General features: G+C 54.1%; 1 protein-coding gene across 1 annotated transcript in view; it reads left to right on the top strand.

The window, feature by feature from the left end:
- Positions 1-14,350, top strand: part of CTTN (cortactin) — a 28,687-nt gene that overhangs the window by 4,714 nt on the left and 9,623 nt on the right. Inside the window, exons 4-11 of the mRNA XM_012557642.2 lie at positions 4,471-4,581; positions 5,370-5,424; positions 6,449-6,559; positions 8,653-8,763; positions 9,308-9,418; positions 10,301-10,411; positions 11,976-12,031; positions 14,213-14,282. Of these exons, the coding sequence (XP_012413096.1) occupies positions 4,471-4,581; positions 5,370-5,424; positions 6,449-6,559; positions 8,653-8,763; positions 9,308-9,418; positions 10,301-10,411; positions 11,976-12,031; positions 14,213-14,282 (736 nt within the window). The remainder of the gene's footprint in view (positions 1-4,470; positions 4,582-5,369; positions 5,425-6,448; positions 6,560-8,652; positions 8,764-9,307; positions 9,419-10,300; positions 10,412-11,975; positions 12,032-14,212; positions 14,283-14,350) is intronic.

The raw sequence follows: 14,350 nt of genomic DNA, 5'->3' as shown, positions 1-14,350 counted from the left end.
TATCTAGGAAGCAGGAGTGGGGTGCAGATGGGCCTGTGGGGCACCCACATCATGTCCAGAAATGGCCGGGAAGTGGCGTTGGGGTGCAGACTAGCTTGCAGGAAGAGGATGCACACAGTTTGTGGCGTCACTGTGTCGTTGCCACAGACATCCTGGGCGCTGAGATAGGGGACGTGATGGGAATGGTTACTTTGGGATTCTACAAAAAGTCTCTGGTCGCTGTCGGGAGAGCCAACAGGCAGACAGAAGCTCTGTGTCAGGACCGTGAAAGGGTCGCGCAGGAAGCAGCCTCTCCCACCCGAGAGAGCCCTGCCCTCACTGGCCTGTGGGGAGCTGAAGCAAAGAGAGATCTGTTGCAGAAACTGGGCCCCATACTCGGGCTGGAAAAATTGTACGTCAGGGAAAAGAGCTAATGCTCAGCAAGGAGGAGCTGGGTAAACGACCCATGTCGCTTCTGGCTTCTCTGCTGCAGCTGCTCAGACTACATCCTCTGCCGCCTGGGCCTCCTTCAGCCTCCAGCTCAGGCACTTCTGGGCCAGGACGCTTCCTGCGGAGCCTCCCCTCCCGCCTGCCCAGCGAGGGCGTGGCTGCCCCTCCTTGTGCCGGCTCCTTACCCTCGCATCCGTGTCACCAACCAGCCACATCACTCTGCACTGTCCATTGTTTGAGACTGGTAGTGCAATGGTTAAGCGCTCAGCTGCTAATTGAAAGGTTGGCGGTTTGAACCCACCAGCTGCTCCTCAGGAGAAGAGACCTGGCAATCTACTCCCATAAAGATCACAGCCTGGGAAACCTTGTGGAGCAATTCTGCTCTGTCACATGGGGTCACCAGGAGTTGGAATCCACTTGATGGCACCCACCAGCATTCAGTGACATTAGTTACGTTCACCGTGTTGAAAGTAAGGAACCCTGGTGGTGCAGTGGTTAAATGCTTGGTTGCTAACCAAAAGGTTGGTGGTTTGAATCCACCCAGTGGCTCCATGGGAGAAAAGACCTGGCAATCTGCTCCAGTAAAGATTGCAGCCTAGAAAATCCTATGGGACAGTTCTGCTCTGTCACATGGGGTCATTATGAGTTGGAATCGACTCGATGGACTTGCTGAGGGCAGAGGATCACTGTCCCCACCTTGTGCCTGGCCTGGCACAGTGCAGGTGCCCAGGGAGTGCCTAGAGCCAGGCTCCCCAGGATGCCTTACAGGACCCACAGGCCTGGAAATGCCCTTGCCTCTCCAGCCAGGCGAAGCTGCATCCTTACCCCCAACTGATCAACCCAGCGAGGGTGCTGCTGGTGCTCAGTGCCTCCTGCCCCGTCCCTCCCCACTACCCGGCACGTGCTTGGGAAAAAGACCAGCTGTCTACTCACTGAGCATGACCAGACAACTCGGGTGTCAAAAATACGCATGATTCCGAACCAAAAGATAAACAGCTTACATTACATAGCACTTCTCCTCTCCAGGAATTGAAAAATATTGGAGATCTGTGTGTTCAGACAGAACAAGGAAAGGTGTGTGTCCAGGTTGTATCCTTTCACCATACTTAACTCTGTCTGCTGAGCAAGTAATCCAAGAAGCTGGACTCTATGAAGAAGAACAGGGCATCAGGATTGGAGGAAGACTCATTAAGAACCTGCAGTATGCAGACGACACAACCTTGCTTGCTGAAAGCATAGAGGACTTGAAGCACTTACTGATGAAGATCAAAGACCACAGCCTTCAGTATGGATTACACCTCAACATAAAACAAAAATCCTTACAGCTGGACCAATAAGCAACATTATGAGAAATGGAGAAGAGATTTGAAGTTGTCAAGGATTTCATTTTACTTGGATCCACAGTCAACACCCTTGGAAGCAGCAGTCAAGAAATCAAAAGACGCATTGCATTGGGCAAATCTGCTGCAGAAGACCTTTTTGAAAGTATTGCACAGCAAAGGTGTCACTTTGAGGACTGAGGTGCGCCTCATCCAAGCCGTGATATTTTTAGTCAGTCACCTCATATGCATACGAAAGCCGGACAGTGAATAAGGGAGACCAAAGAAGAATTGATGCCTTTGAATTATGGTGTTGGCGAAGAATATTGAATATACCATGGACTGCCAGAAGAATGAACAAATCTGTTTGGGAAGAAGAACAGCCAGAATGCTTCTTAGAAGCAAGGATGGCAAGACTTCATCTCACATACTTTGTACATGTTGTCAGAAGGGACCAGTCCCTGAAGAAGGACATCATGCGGGGTAAAGTAGAGGGTCAGCGAAAAAGAGGAAGACCTTCAGGGAGATGGATTGGACACAGCGGCTGCAGCAGTGGGCTCAAGTATAACAATTGTGAGGATGGTGCAGGCCTGGGCAGTGTTTCGTTCTGTTGAACGTAGAGTCGGCTGTGAGTCGGAACCTACTCAGTGGCAGTTAGCAACAGCAGTGTGTTAAGAATGAGCCCTGGTTGCACAGTGGTTAAGCACTCAGCCACTAACTGAAAGGTTGTTGGTTTGAACCCACCCAGTGGTCCCACAGGAGAAAGACCTAGTGATCTGCTTCTGTAAGGACTGCAGCCTAGGAAACCCTATGGGGCTGTTCTGCTCTGTCACGTGGGGTCCAGTGAGTTGGAATCGACTCGGCGGCACACACCATGTGTTGTTAGAGACTTCAGGGATGGAACAGCGGGGCTGGCAAGCACATGCTTGTGTGTGGAGCGTGGACCGGGGGGAAGGGGAGGTTGGGCATCTCATGGACGCTGTCGTCAGAGCACGCGCGCCCGTGGTCCGGAGTGAGAGGTGGTGTGGCCGTGGTGCGGGCCCCCGTCCTCCTCTCGGCAGTGGGCTAGGAGCAGCATTTGTGCTTTGAGGCTTCGGGATCCCCCTGCGCTGCCCTGTGCTGACTGTCTAATAAATGAGATCTTGTCAATGTGGCAATGTGTGATCTGAGGCTATTTTTGGAATAAATCAGTTCCAGTCAAAGACTTGGCGAAATTGCCCAGCTGTCTCTGTGGCTGTATTTTTAGAAGAATGGTTTTCTTACACCTTCTCTGATTCCCGGTCAGGCTAAAGGGTCCCTTTGGTACGGCTACCTCTCGATGTGGCCTGCTTGATGTTTTTGGGTGTGCGCCGAGGGCGCGGCTTTGGGCAAGACCCTGGCGGCTGCGGCTGGCCGTCCCTCCACTGAGGCTCAGAGCCTGCGGTTGACACGGATGGGTAGCGGTGGACATCAGAGCCAGTGTGGGAAGAAGGGGAGGTGACACAGCTCAAAGTGGAGAGGGAAATCTGCTGTGTCGCTGAGTTGTGGGAAGACCCGGCGTCCTCGGAGCTGCCTGCTGACTCTCAGGAACCGTGAACCCAGTAGTTCCCTGAAGTTCTAAGAAACACACGAAGGACATTAGTGGTGCAAGCGTCCCTCAGGGTCCGGGGCAGCTACAGCTGGGCCTTCCCAGTGGGGGTGAGTCCCTGGGGAGGGACAAATGATTTGACACCCACTGGTCTCTGTGGCCCGCGTGAAGTCCGTGTCCACACAGGAGTCCCTGGCCGCTCCCCACCCTGCAGGGAGCCTGGGCCGTGCCCTGCCCAAGGATGGGGAGCTGGTGAGGCCACAGACAGCCCGGTAGATGCTTGGGGACAGGAAATACTTCAGGTGTCCTGTGCCCCAGGGCCTCTGTCACAGCTACTCTGGTGGAATGGGAAGAGAAGGCAGAGACGAGGTGACATGAGCCAGGGCATCTGTGCTCCAGGGATCTTCAGTTCCTAAACCAGGGGCCCCTGGGTTTGGCTCTTGGGCTGTGCCCCCTGCAGTGGGAAGCCCTAGGTTCTCCTCTGGTTTTGCAGCTTGGCACAGGTGTGACCTTGATGGTGTCTGGGCCTGCGTCCCTGTTGGACAGATGGGGGCGACGGTGTGCTAGGGGCTCTAGAGGGAGCCCAGGTCTGTGGAAGGTCCCGGCTTTGGGCCTGACCAGGTGTGTGCTCGGCAGACGCTGAGTCTGGATCTGTACTGCAAGGAAAGCATATGTGTTTCTATTTCAGTCTGTTAGCAAAGCGTCCTTGACCTGCTTCTTGGGTCACGAGGTCTGAAAACACTCACTTTAATGAGAGTAACTGTATCGCCCTGCATCGTCGGGTGAATGGATTCTATGTACTGTGTTGCAGGGAGCTGAGTCCCTGGTGTCTGGACATCTGTGGGCTGCGTGCTCCTTTCTCCACCCCTAATTGTGTTAGAAGCCCCACCTGTGGCCGGGCTCTTGGTGGTGTCTGGGAGCCCTGGGCTCAGACACCTGGGAGCCCTGCACCAGGGCTGTTGACAGCTAAAGGCGTGGCACTGTGGTCCTCCCCGATCAGAGCCCTGGTACAGACGCTCACGGGCAGCGTGTTTAACAGATGGACTTGCGCCCACAGGAGGCGTGGACTCCCCCGCTCAGTTCCGCCCTGGGGGGATCGGATGTGGTGGTGTTTTCGGGCCAGGCTTGTAACGTTTGATTTGAAACCTCTTCCAGTCAGCTGTTGGCCACGAGTATCAGTCAAAACTCTCCAAGCACTGCTCGCAAGTCGACTCAGTCCGGGGTTTTGGAGGCAAGTTTGGTGTTCAGGTGGACAGAGTTGATCAGGTGAGTGCCGGGCGCTGGGTGCCGGGTCGGGCCGGGTGGTACGCCGTCCAGAGCAGAGCGTGTCTGCAGAGAAGACACTGCTGGCCGGTGACTGCTGGGTGGGGGTGGGCGGGGCTGCACACAAGCACTCAGGGCCCCTCCCACTCCTGAGCCGCTCAGATTATCTATAGGCTGAAGAAGCAAGAAAGCCCTGGTGGCTCAGTAGTTGAGCGCTCGGCTGCTAACCAAGAGGTCGGCGGTTTGAACCTGCCAGCCACCGTTGGGACAAAGATGTGGCAGTCTGCTCCCCGTAAAGATGACAGCGTCGGTAACCCTATGGGGCAGCTCTGCTCTGTATCTGTAGGGTCACTGAGTTGGGCTGAAGAAGCGCCGCTGCCGTTCTTGTTACCAGCGTTAGCGTCGTTCTTGGGGAAGCTTATGTGAGAAGCGAGTGGCTGTGGGAGCGGTGGGGAATTGTTACATGTTAGAGCTGTGTGGCTACAGTAAACCCGCTGAGCTCGCTCTGCGGCCGCAGCACGCTGGAGGGACAGGACGGGGGAAGACAGGCTGGCCACAGATGCCACGTGGCCTGTGCAGCGCACCTGGCTACGTCTGACAGTTTATGGCGTGTGAATTCAGAACATCACATCTCGTGACATTGATTTGACCTGCATTAGGCTTAGAAGATCAGTCGTCAAAAATAACATGGTTTGTGTTTTTGAAGATTTCACACATACTGTGAGATCAGAGTACTTGCTCTGGAAGCGTTTAAGAACGCATTGTTCTCTTTTTGTTTTTTTACATCCCAGTCTGCTGTAGGCTTTGAATACCAGGGAAGAACAGAGAAGCACGCCTCCCAGAAAGGTGAGATGTAGAAGACAGACAGACAGCCCAGAGTCAGCCTGGCTTTGATGCTGCCACTGGATGCTGCGTGTGCTCTGAGCGGGAGGGGCCGTCCCCCAGGGAGAACTCTGCCTCCTGCACCGAGTTTTCTGGGTTATCTGACGTTGTAGGATGCGCGTTTCCCGATAAGCAGCACGCGGGGTACCCTGGCCGACTCTGTGCTGGCATCTGACGTGATCGGTGCCTCCCGTCTCCCCTTCAGTTAAACAGCCCGCCAGAAGTCACCTCTCTGACTGCTGGCCGAACGCTGACGCTCCCCCTCGAGATAGGAGCCAGAGTGGTTCAATTGTTTCCGTGGCGCGCGTGCGGGCGTCAGCAGCGCGTCGCGTCTTCTGTTGTTGGTGACTGTTCCCTATTTAGTCCTGGTCTGTAAAGCCTTTTTAAAAAACAAAAGCGTGTCACCTCCCCAAAGCGCTCTGTGTTATTTGCAAGCCTGTTTAATTCCCTCCCTTGTGTGTCGTCAGATAATCTGGGCCCTGAGCGCTCAGTGCGTGAGCACTTCAGGTTTCAGCTGAGCTTGGCGTTTCCACGTTGGAAGAGTAAGGCCTTTTCTGTAGTGTTTTCACCGTATAGCTTTCCTTGTACTCTGACCTAGATCTGAACAGTTAATTTTTAAAGGGGGGATGCGGCTTCATTTCTGCCAAAATGAAAGAACTGCCCTCTAACAGTTGAATGAGATCAGAGTCCGCTAGGCACATGTTATGGGCGAAAGACCTGGCGATCTGCTTCTGTAGAGGTTGCCGCCTAGGAGACCCGATGGGGCAGTTCTCCTCTGTCACATAGGGTCATTGAGTCGGAATCAGCTTGCCAGCAGACAACAACAGACACGCGTTGTCGCATGTGTCCCGTGTCACTCTTAGGTTACACTGGGTCTTGAGCTCCTTGTGAGTTGTAACCCCCAGACGTTTTGCTTTGCTTTGCTTAAAAATAGCCACACACTAGCTTATCGTCAGGCTTACACACCGACTACTCCCTTGCCTCCTAGACTACTCGAGTGGCTTCGGCGGCAAGTACGGCGTGCAGGCGGACCGCGTGGACAAGAGCGCCGTGGGCTTCGACTACCAGGGCAAGACGGAGAAACACGAGTCTCAGAGAGGTGCGTTGTCCCCGACGGCGTCTTCTCAGCCCACAGCAGGATGGGAGACTCTTAACTAAGGTCCTTTTCCCTTTTCTCCTTCCCTTTCCTCCCCCGAGAGAGGAGCGTGGGGTGTGCCTTTCCTGTCTTTTCTCTGGCGTTTACGAACAGAAACGCTCATCAGGGAGTCCCCCCCATACAAAGTGGGTTCCATCATATGTACTGTTCCCTGATTCTTTTTTGTAAACGGAAAATGTTCTGCTGGGCTTTTTGCATAGGTCGATTGGCCTTTGTTTTGGTAGCTGCTGAGTGCTCCACTGTATGAAATACCGTAGCTTACTTGACCGTTCCTCTTTTGAACGCAGACACTTAGGTTACTTGTAATTTTTTATGTTAAAAATCAGCTGCAGTGAATGTTCTTGTATCTTAAACACATGAATGATTACGCAAAAGAATAAATTCCTAGAAATGGAATTGCTGGGTCAAGGGATATCGATGACCAAACAACCAGTTGCCATCAGGTTGACTCTGGCTCACGGCAGACCCCCTGTGTGACAGAGCAGAACTGTGCTCCACAGGCCTTTAATGGCTGATTTTTTGGAATTACAGGTCGTCCCTGACTTACTACGTATTCAAGTTATGCCGAACCGCACGTAACAGCCATCTTTTTTTTTCCCCTACATCTTACTTTCAGTATTAGGTACTACGTACAGTGTTGCAATTCATAATTTGCTGATGTTATCATTCTCAGATGTTCACTTTAGATGTTCAGAGATCAGGTTTATAAAGATATACTGATAATAAAAGGCAATAATAATAAAAACTAGAAAAAGGTATTCGACTTAGGACCAATTTTCAGTGGACCAGAACCCCATCGTAAGTCGGGGACTACCTGTAGATCACCAGGCCACCTTCTGAGGCACCTCTCCATGGACTCCCCGCCGTTTGGTTAGCAGAGGAGTGTGTTAGCCACCTGTACCACTCAGGGACTCGCGAGATTTGGACAGATACTGCCAAATTGTCCTTAGAAGCACTGTTTTCCCTTCACCATTGCATACCCTGTAATTAATCCACCAGGGAAGTCCCTTTCCCAGGGAGGTCATCTTAGCGATGAGTGCACCATTGCCAAGGGCACGAACGCTTGGTTCCTTTGTGTCGTTTGTCCTGTTTGGCATACGCCTTTAAATTTTACAAAGAATTGCCAACACCTAAAAACAGCTCTCTCATAGAAAAAAATCCAGATTTCTTAAAAATCAAGTGAACCATCAAAGTTCTGGCCACCCCGGCCCGCCTTTCCCCATGGAAATGATGGTGGGACTGGGTGGCACCACTGCCTTCTCGGGGTGTCCACACTTCTGGTCCTGCCCTGCCTGCCGGCCTCCCTGGGGCCGCCATCTTGGAATTGGAGTTTGCAGCCTGGGCCTGCTTCACCGGCTTGCTTTACGTTCTGGCTTCTCTCTCTACCTCGAGCAGAACATTACTCTGTGCAGTGTAGTGCTGTTAATCAGGACTGACTGGTAAATCCTGTCCAGTGCTTCTCAAACTCTGTCCACGTGGCCCGGGGCAAACATCAGGTCTCCTGGAGCCTCAGGCTTTGCTTGAGTGTTGGTTTCTACATTCTCTTCTGTTAATATATCCCAGATTGATACACCCGCTGGCAAAAAAGTAATGTTTAAGATGAGTTAGCTCTGAGTAGAACTGATGTTTCTAGAAGCTGCTCCATATCAACCCTGTTTCTTTGACAGTCCTCCGCAGCACACCTCTGCTTTCTCCAGTTGGTGGAGCAGGGGGACCTGGCCAGAGCCTGCTGCTGGGGCTTACCCTGATCTTACAGCCTCATCGTAAAGAGATGGTTTTTCATGCTGTGTTTTGGAAAGAAGAAAAGAAGCTATCGCTGTAGTTACTGCCGTTGGTCTTTATCCTGTCCCATGTTAAGTAGCGCCTTTAGCTATTTCCCGTATTACTCAGAGACCCTACAGTGAGCCCAGGGGAGTTCTGGTGTGTTTAATTCATTTAGCTGAGGGATGAGAGTACTTGCTTCAAGACTTCTAAGATCCGCAGCCCGTCCGTTGGTTTTGTTGCTGGTGTGTAAACAGTGTTTTTCATGTTTGTAGATTATTCCAAAGGCTTTGGTGGCAAATACGGGATCGACAAGGACAAAGTGGACAAAAGTGCCGTCGGCTTCGAGTACCAAGGCAAAACTGAGAAGCACGAGTCGCAGAGAGGTACCTTCTCTTTCGTCCTCTTCTCTATCCAGCAGCTATTTGTGTGACTTTGGGGGTGCCCCGAACAGACAAGGGCAAATGACCTTACCAACAGAGCCTTAGAGTAGATGCCTGTCTTTCACGAGATAGTCTGCTTTAAAACAACCAATCAAAAAAACACACGGCTGCAAAATTAAAAAGTCAAATGTTGACACTTTCGGGGGGCTGTAAGACTCCGCCAGCCTTGCCTGTCATACCGGCCCTGCGTTGCAAGTTTGTGTCTGTGCCGATGGGCCCTGTGAGCACTGTTGGAAGCTGCATGTGTCTGCGCTTCTGACGTGGGCTCCAGTCTCTGTCCGTCTGACCTCTGAGCGATTGTAGGTGGCCTTCGGGTAATCCCAAGGAGGCCCTCTTAATGGACGTTACCAGAGGTCTCACCAAGGTCTGGAGAGAAAAGGGTGCATCTAGCAGATTGTGTCTGTTTGACTGCATTGCAGACATACTTTCTGCCCATCACACCGGCTGCCCGTTAATACTAGTTTGTGGTCTTTCGTTGCATGTATAGACTATGTGAAAGGGTTTGGAGGAAAATTTGGTGTGCAGACAGACAGACAAGATAGATGTGCCCTTGGCTGGGATCACCAGGAGAAGTTGCAGCTGCACGAGTCCCAAAAAGGTACCCTCACTGACTGCGCGCCGGGGCTTGCGCCCCCGTTTTCCTCTCCTCTCGTTCGTGGGTCAGTTAATGTGTTCCTGCCCTACTTCTGTATTACTCCCTCATCTCTGTTGGAAGTGTCCTGTGCCTCCCACCATTTGGAACAAACTCTCTAGCTAGTGTAGTGACTAGCCTGTCCCCGTCTTGCCCGGGAGCTGCAGATCCGTAGGGAACCGTGTTTGCACGTGGACGCACGTTTAGGAAGCACCCGTCCTTGCCAGTGGCACTCCCGGGAAAGCTGTTTTCTGCTCTCAGGTTACAGCAGAGAGCGCAGCACTGTTCCCAGCCCGGGAATTCTTGTTTTCAGAGTGCCCTGCTGAAGGACGTACTTCCTTTCTAACCGGCAGTGTTTTTTTTTAATCCAACGGGAACCCCATCCCTGGACAGAGTAGACTGAGGGGAGGGAAAGCCTGACTTGAATGTGAAACAGACTCAGGTGGAGGAGCAGGCAGAGGAGCAGGCAGTGGGGAGAATCCTCGTTGCTGTGTTTGTAACGTGTCTCCTTCTTCACGCACACAGACACGCGCGCTCTCGTCTGCAGCGTGGGTAGGACCCTCGATGTCAACCTCAGAGCATGGAGTGGCTTTCCCAGATTAGTTACAGTAGAATCGTTAGCCTGTTTTTAAGTCTTGCCTGCAGTGTTGAGGTCTGGAGTGTTCTTTAACCTCTTGAGGCATCCTGTGACTGTTGAAGAGACTGGCGTGGGACAGTGAGTCCCTGAGCTCGGCAGCTTTTGCTTCCTCTCAGCGACGTGTGTGGTGATGGCGTGTGCTCACCCAACTCTAACCCCACTTGTGTTTCCTCTCTCGGTTGTTTTCTCCACCGGCGCCTGCGGATTTCCAGATTATAAGACTGGTTTCGGAGGCAAATTTGGTGTTCAGTCCGAGAGACAGGACTCCTCTGCTGTGGGGTTTGATTACAAGGAGAAACTGGCCAAGCACGAGTCCCAGCAAGGCACAGTCGCACCCAGCCTCCCCCGACCCCCTCAGGGCAGCAACTGTAGCGCAGACATCAGGTCTGAGCGTCGCTGCCTGCAGCACAGTCTTCACGAGGCACCCAGCAGTCGGGCCCTGGGGGCGGGTGGGGACTTTTCAACGCAGCTGTGTGCTGGAGCCGTGTTAACTTGGAGCCGTACCCTGCTTTCTGCTCCCCCAACTCATGTTTTTTAAAATACCTTTTGGGGTTTGTGTTTCATGTGGTGTGGTGGGGCTGCAGGTCGCGGCCCTCTACACCGAGCCATGTCTGGGGCTGGGATGGTGTGTCTGCGGTCTCCCCGCAGCCCCGTGTGTGGGCCGCCTTCCTGTTCCCACCGCCACTTGAGTAAGCAGCCTCACGGCCCTCAACTTGCGGAGAAAGGCGTGCGGTTAAAGCAAACCAGCGACCTCAGGCCAGAGGCTGGGGAACACCTGTGGTTTTCGTGTGGCATTTGTGCTGGTCTGTTAATGGCCGGGGACGGAGCGGTTTTTGTTTTGTTTGGTTTTGATGACATCATCTTCACCCAAAGCCAAAACAGTACATCCACAGAACTGAAAAAGAGACGTTTCTCTGTGTACATACTGGTGCTTGAACAGCAAACTAGTTTTTTCTTAGACGGTTATTTCATTACCTTCAGTACCAGGCTTCATTATTAGAATCTGGACACACGATTGGGAAGATGGTCATCTCCTGGCTCCACAGAGCAGAGTTAAGGCTTTGTGTCCCTGAGTGCTAAGAGATTAGGAGCCCTGGTGGTACAGTGGTTAAGCACTCAGCTGCTAACCAGAAGGTGGGCAGTTGGAACCCATCAGCAGCTCCGCGGGAGACGAGACCTGGCGATCTGCTCCCGTAAAGATTACAGCCAAGAAAACCCTCTGGGGCAGTTGTCCTCTGTCGTGGGGGTGGCTGTTAGTCAGAATCGCCTCGGCCCCCAGCAGTGGCAAGTGCTAGTAGGCATGCCTGACGGTGCTGAGGGCGGACAGGTGAATGCACCCCAGGGTGCTCCGGCACACCGCATGGAGTGACCGCTGGGCTGACGTGGCTGTGATCCTGCACGACCGTGACTCTCCGTGGCTCTGTGTTGCTGCAGCATACGTGTCTGGCTGCTAGCATTTACACGTGGCATTTTTTTTCTTTCAAAAAGTAAGAGAAAAAGCTGCCTGGGGACTCCGTTCAGTGCTTGGTAGAGCAGAGCACGCGGAGTGGCGGCGCCAGGCGACCGCTGGGTGTGGAAGACTGTGCTGCTGGGCGCTGCGCCACACAGGCCTGTTCTGTGGCCCCCGCCCGCCCGCGCCTTCCTTGCCTTCCCTGGGGAAGGCGGAAAGCATGCGCGCCTGTCTCTGCTCCCCCGCCTGTGTTCCCGACACTGAGGTTAGATACCCAGCCTGCTTCACGAGGACGGCCCCACGAGGAGCCCTCTGCCCGCCCTTCTCTTCTGGTGCTGGCGCGTTTTCCCGGGCTCTGCCTGCGTCTGTCGCATGCCTCTGCTGTCAGTGCTGAGCGCGGCCTTGGCCTAAAACCAGTGTTGTGTGCCCCCTTCCAGATTACTCCAAAGGATTTGGTGGAAAATATGGAGTGCAGAGGGACCGGATGGACAAGGTAAGGGTTTCACACCTGGCACTGTGTTTCCTGCTGCTGATCAGTAACCGTTGCCACTGCGTTGATTCCGACTCATGGTGACCTGTGCATGTCAGAGTAGAACTGTGTTCCATTGGTTTTTCAGTGGCTGATTTTTCAGAGGTAGATCACCAGGCCTTTCTTCCGAGGTGCCTCTGAGTGGACTTGAACCCCCGGCCGTTTGGTTAGCAGCGAGCACGTTAACTGTTTGCATCACCCAGGGGCTCCCTTTCCTGCTCGTAGGTTTGGTAATCTGGAGAGCCCTTGGGATAGACGTCAGTGTGGTCCCGTGGGCGTTCTCATGTGGCCTGTTTGTGCACGTTTCAAGTGAAGCGTCTGTCAGCCCCCTGGTGATGGTGACAGCTAACGCCTGAGCCAGGCTTCCCAGGTGTCAGGCCCTGCCCCGCCCTTACCCACGCCTTTTCCTCGTAGCAGTGTCCATCCCCGTCTGTCCCCATCAACAGCCGAGGCGCCTGAGGCCCAGACAGGGTCATTGCTCCGCCCACCACACCACATCCCACGGCCGGAGCCCAGCGTGGAGGTTAGAGCCAGGACGACAGCTTCTGGGATATGCAGCCGTGTGAATTTAAATTAATTAAGATGAAATGGTAAATTCAGCTCCTTGGTGGCACTAGGCACCTTTGAAGAGCCCAATGGCCACATGTGCCCGGTGGCTGCAGTGCTGGCCGGCACACATAGTGGAGCGTTTCTACCGTTGCTGAAATGCTTCCGGCTGGTGCTGGTCCACGGTCTGCGGGCCTCCCCCGTGCTGCCTCGAGGATGTTCTGGGGGAACAGCGCCGTTCTCCAGGGATTGCTTCATGTGACGTCTGCCCTGGGGTGGCGTCAGAGCCCGTGTTCCCACCCCAAGCTTGTTAGATGGTGGTTTTTCTAGCCTGTAGTCCAGTGAGGTAGGTCTGAGACTCACGTGTGGGCGTCTGGAGGTATCCAGGCAGACGGGCTGGGTGGCGGCTTCTGTCTCCGTGCAGTTCAGTCAGCCGTGTGAGGACACCAGGCCCAGCTGTGCTTGCCCACAGGGAGAGCCTCACAGTCTGTTGTCATTGGGCCCAGGAGAGTCCAGCGTGGGCCAGGGCTCCCAAGGCAGCATCCCAGGGGTGGAGGTTCAGGCCGAGGGTTGGGAAAGGCCCCCTGCCAAGTGAGGGTCTCAGGTCAGATTTGAAGGGTGAGCAGAGTTCATCTGGAACGATGGGGTCAGGAGACTGCAGAGCCGAGGAAACTGTGTGTGGTCGGGCGTGGGGGCCAGAGTCGCTCCCAACATGGAGAGAATCCTGTCGTGGCCGCGCTGCAGAGGGGTGAGGTGTGAGGGGCGCGAGGCTGCTGTCGGCCTATCTTGGAGAGCCCCACAGACCCTGTAAGATGCACGTTGTTAGGGGCGTTAGCAGCAGTCACGTGAGGGTTGAGCAGGAAGCGCCTCAGACAGATTCGCATCAGGAACCCCCTGCCCTCCGCTCACAGTGCGTGGTCCCTGAGGGGTGGGCCCGGGCACTTGGCCTCGGACAGGAGGTGGGAGGGCCTGGGGCAGGCGGAGAGGTATGGCTCCAAGTCAGGCCCGAGTCAGACTGCTTTGGTGGTCACAGGTCGGTTCAGCTGACATCCCGTGGCCCCTGCAAAACAAGGTGTCACCTCGGTGGTTAGAAACGCTGATGGTGGAGCCAGGTAGGGCCAAGTCCAGCACAACAGAAGGCTCCTAGGCTTCCTTGAAACACCGCGAGGCAGGGCTGGGGAGGGCCCCAGGAAGAGCAGACAGTCGATGCCTGATTGGGCAGATGCAGCTCTGCGTTTTTGTCCCCACACTGGCTCCTGTGATCGCCAGCCAGTTTGTAACAGCGTTCCCTTCTGCCTTGGTGACTGTGCAGAGTGGACAGGTGGGCAGGGGGTTGGGTCTGTGTAAGACCTGGGGAGGAGCTCTGGTGGTGCAGTGGTTAAGAGCTCGGCTGCTAACCGAAAGGTCGGCAGTTCAAATCCACCAGCCACTTCTTGGAAACTCTATGGGGCAGTTCTACTCTGTCCTATAGGGTCACCCTGAGTCGGAATCCAGTCGGCAAAGACCTGGGGAAGGCTGCCAACATGTTGATCAGGGAGAACCATCCCAGGGCGGGAAGGAAAAGGTGGTGTCCTGATGGTTCTCTTCCTGTCTTGGTAGACGGCGTCACCCTTTGAAGATGTGACGAAGGTGTCCTCCGCTTATCAGAAGACAGTCCCTGTTGAAGCTGGTAAGTCCCAGCAGACCCCAGAAATCACTGGGTGGTTTTTCCAGGAAAAGGCTGATGGAAAAGGAGAG

The sequence above is a fragment of the Trichechus manatus genome, unplaced genomic scaffold (assembly GCF_000243295.1).
Source record: "Trichechus manatus latirostris isolate Lorelei unplaced genomic scaffold, TriManLat1.0 scaffold00113, whole genome shotgun sequence".
Classification (NCBI taxonomy): domain Eukaryota; kingdom Metazoa; phylum Chordata; class Mammalia; order Sirenia; family Trichechidae; genus Trichechus; species Trichechus manatus.
Note: the sequence above shows the minus strand (reverse complement) of the source record. Positions and strands in the feature narration are given on the sequence as shown.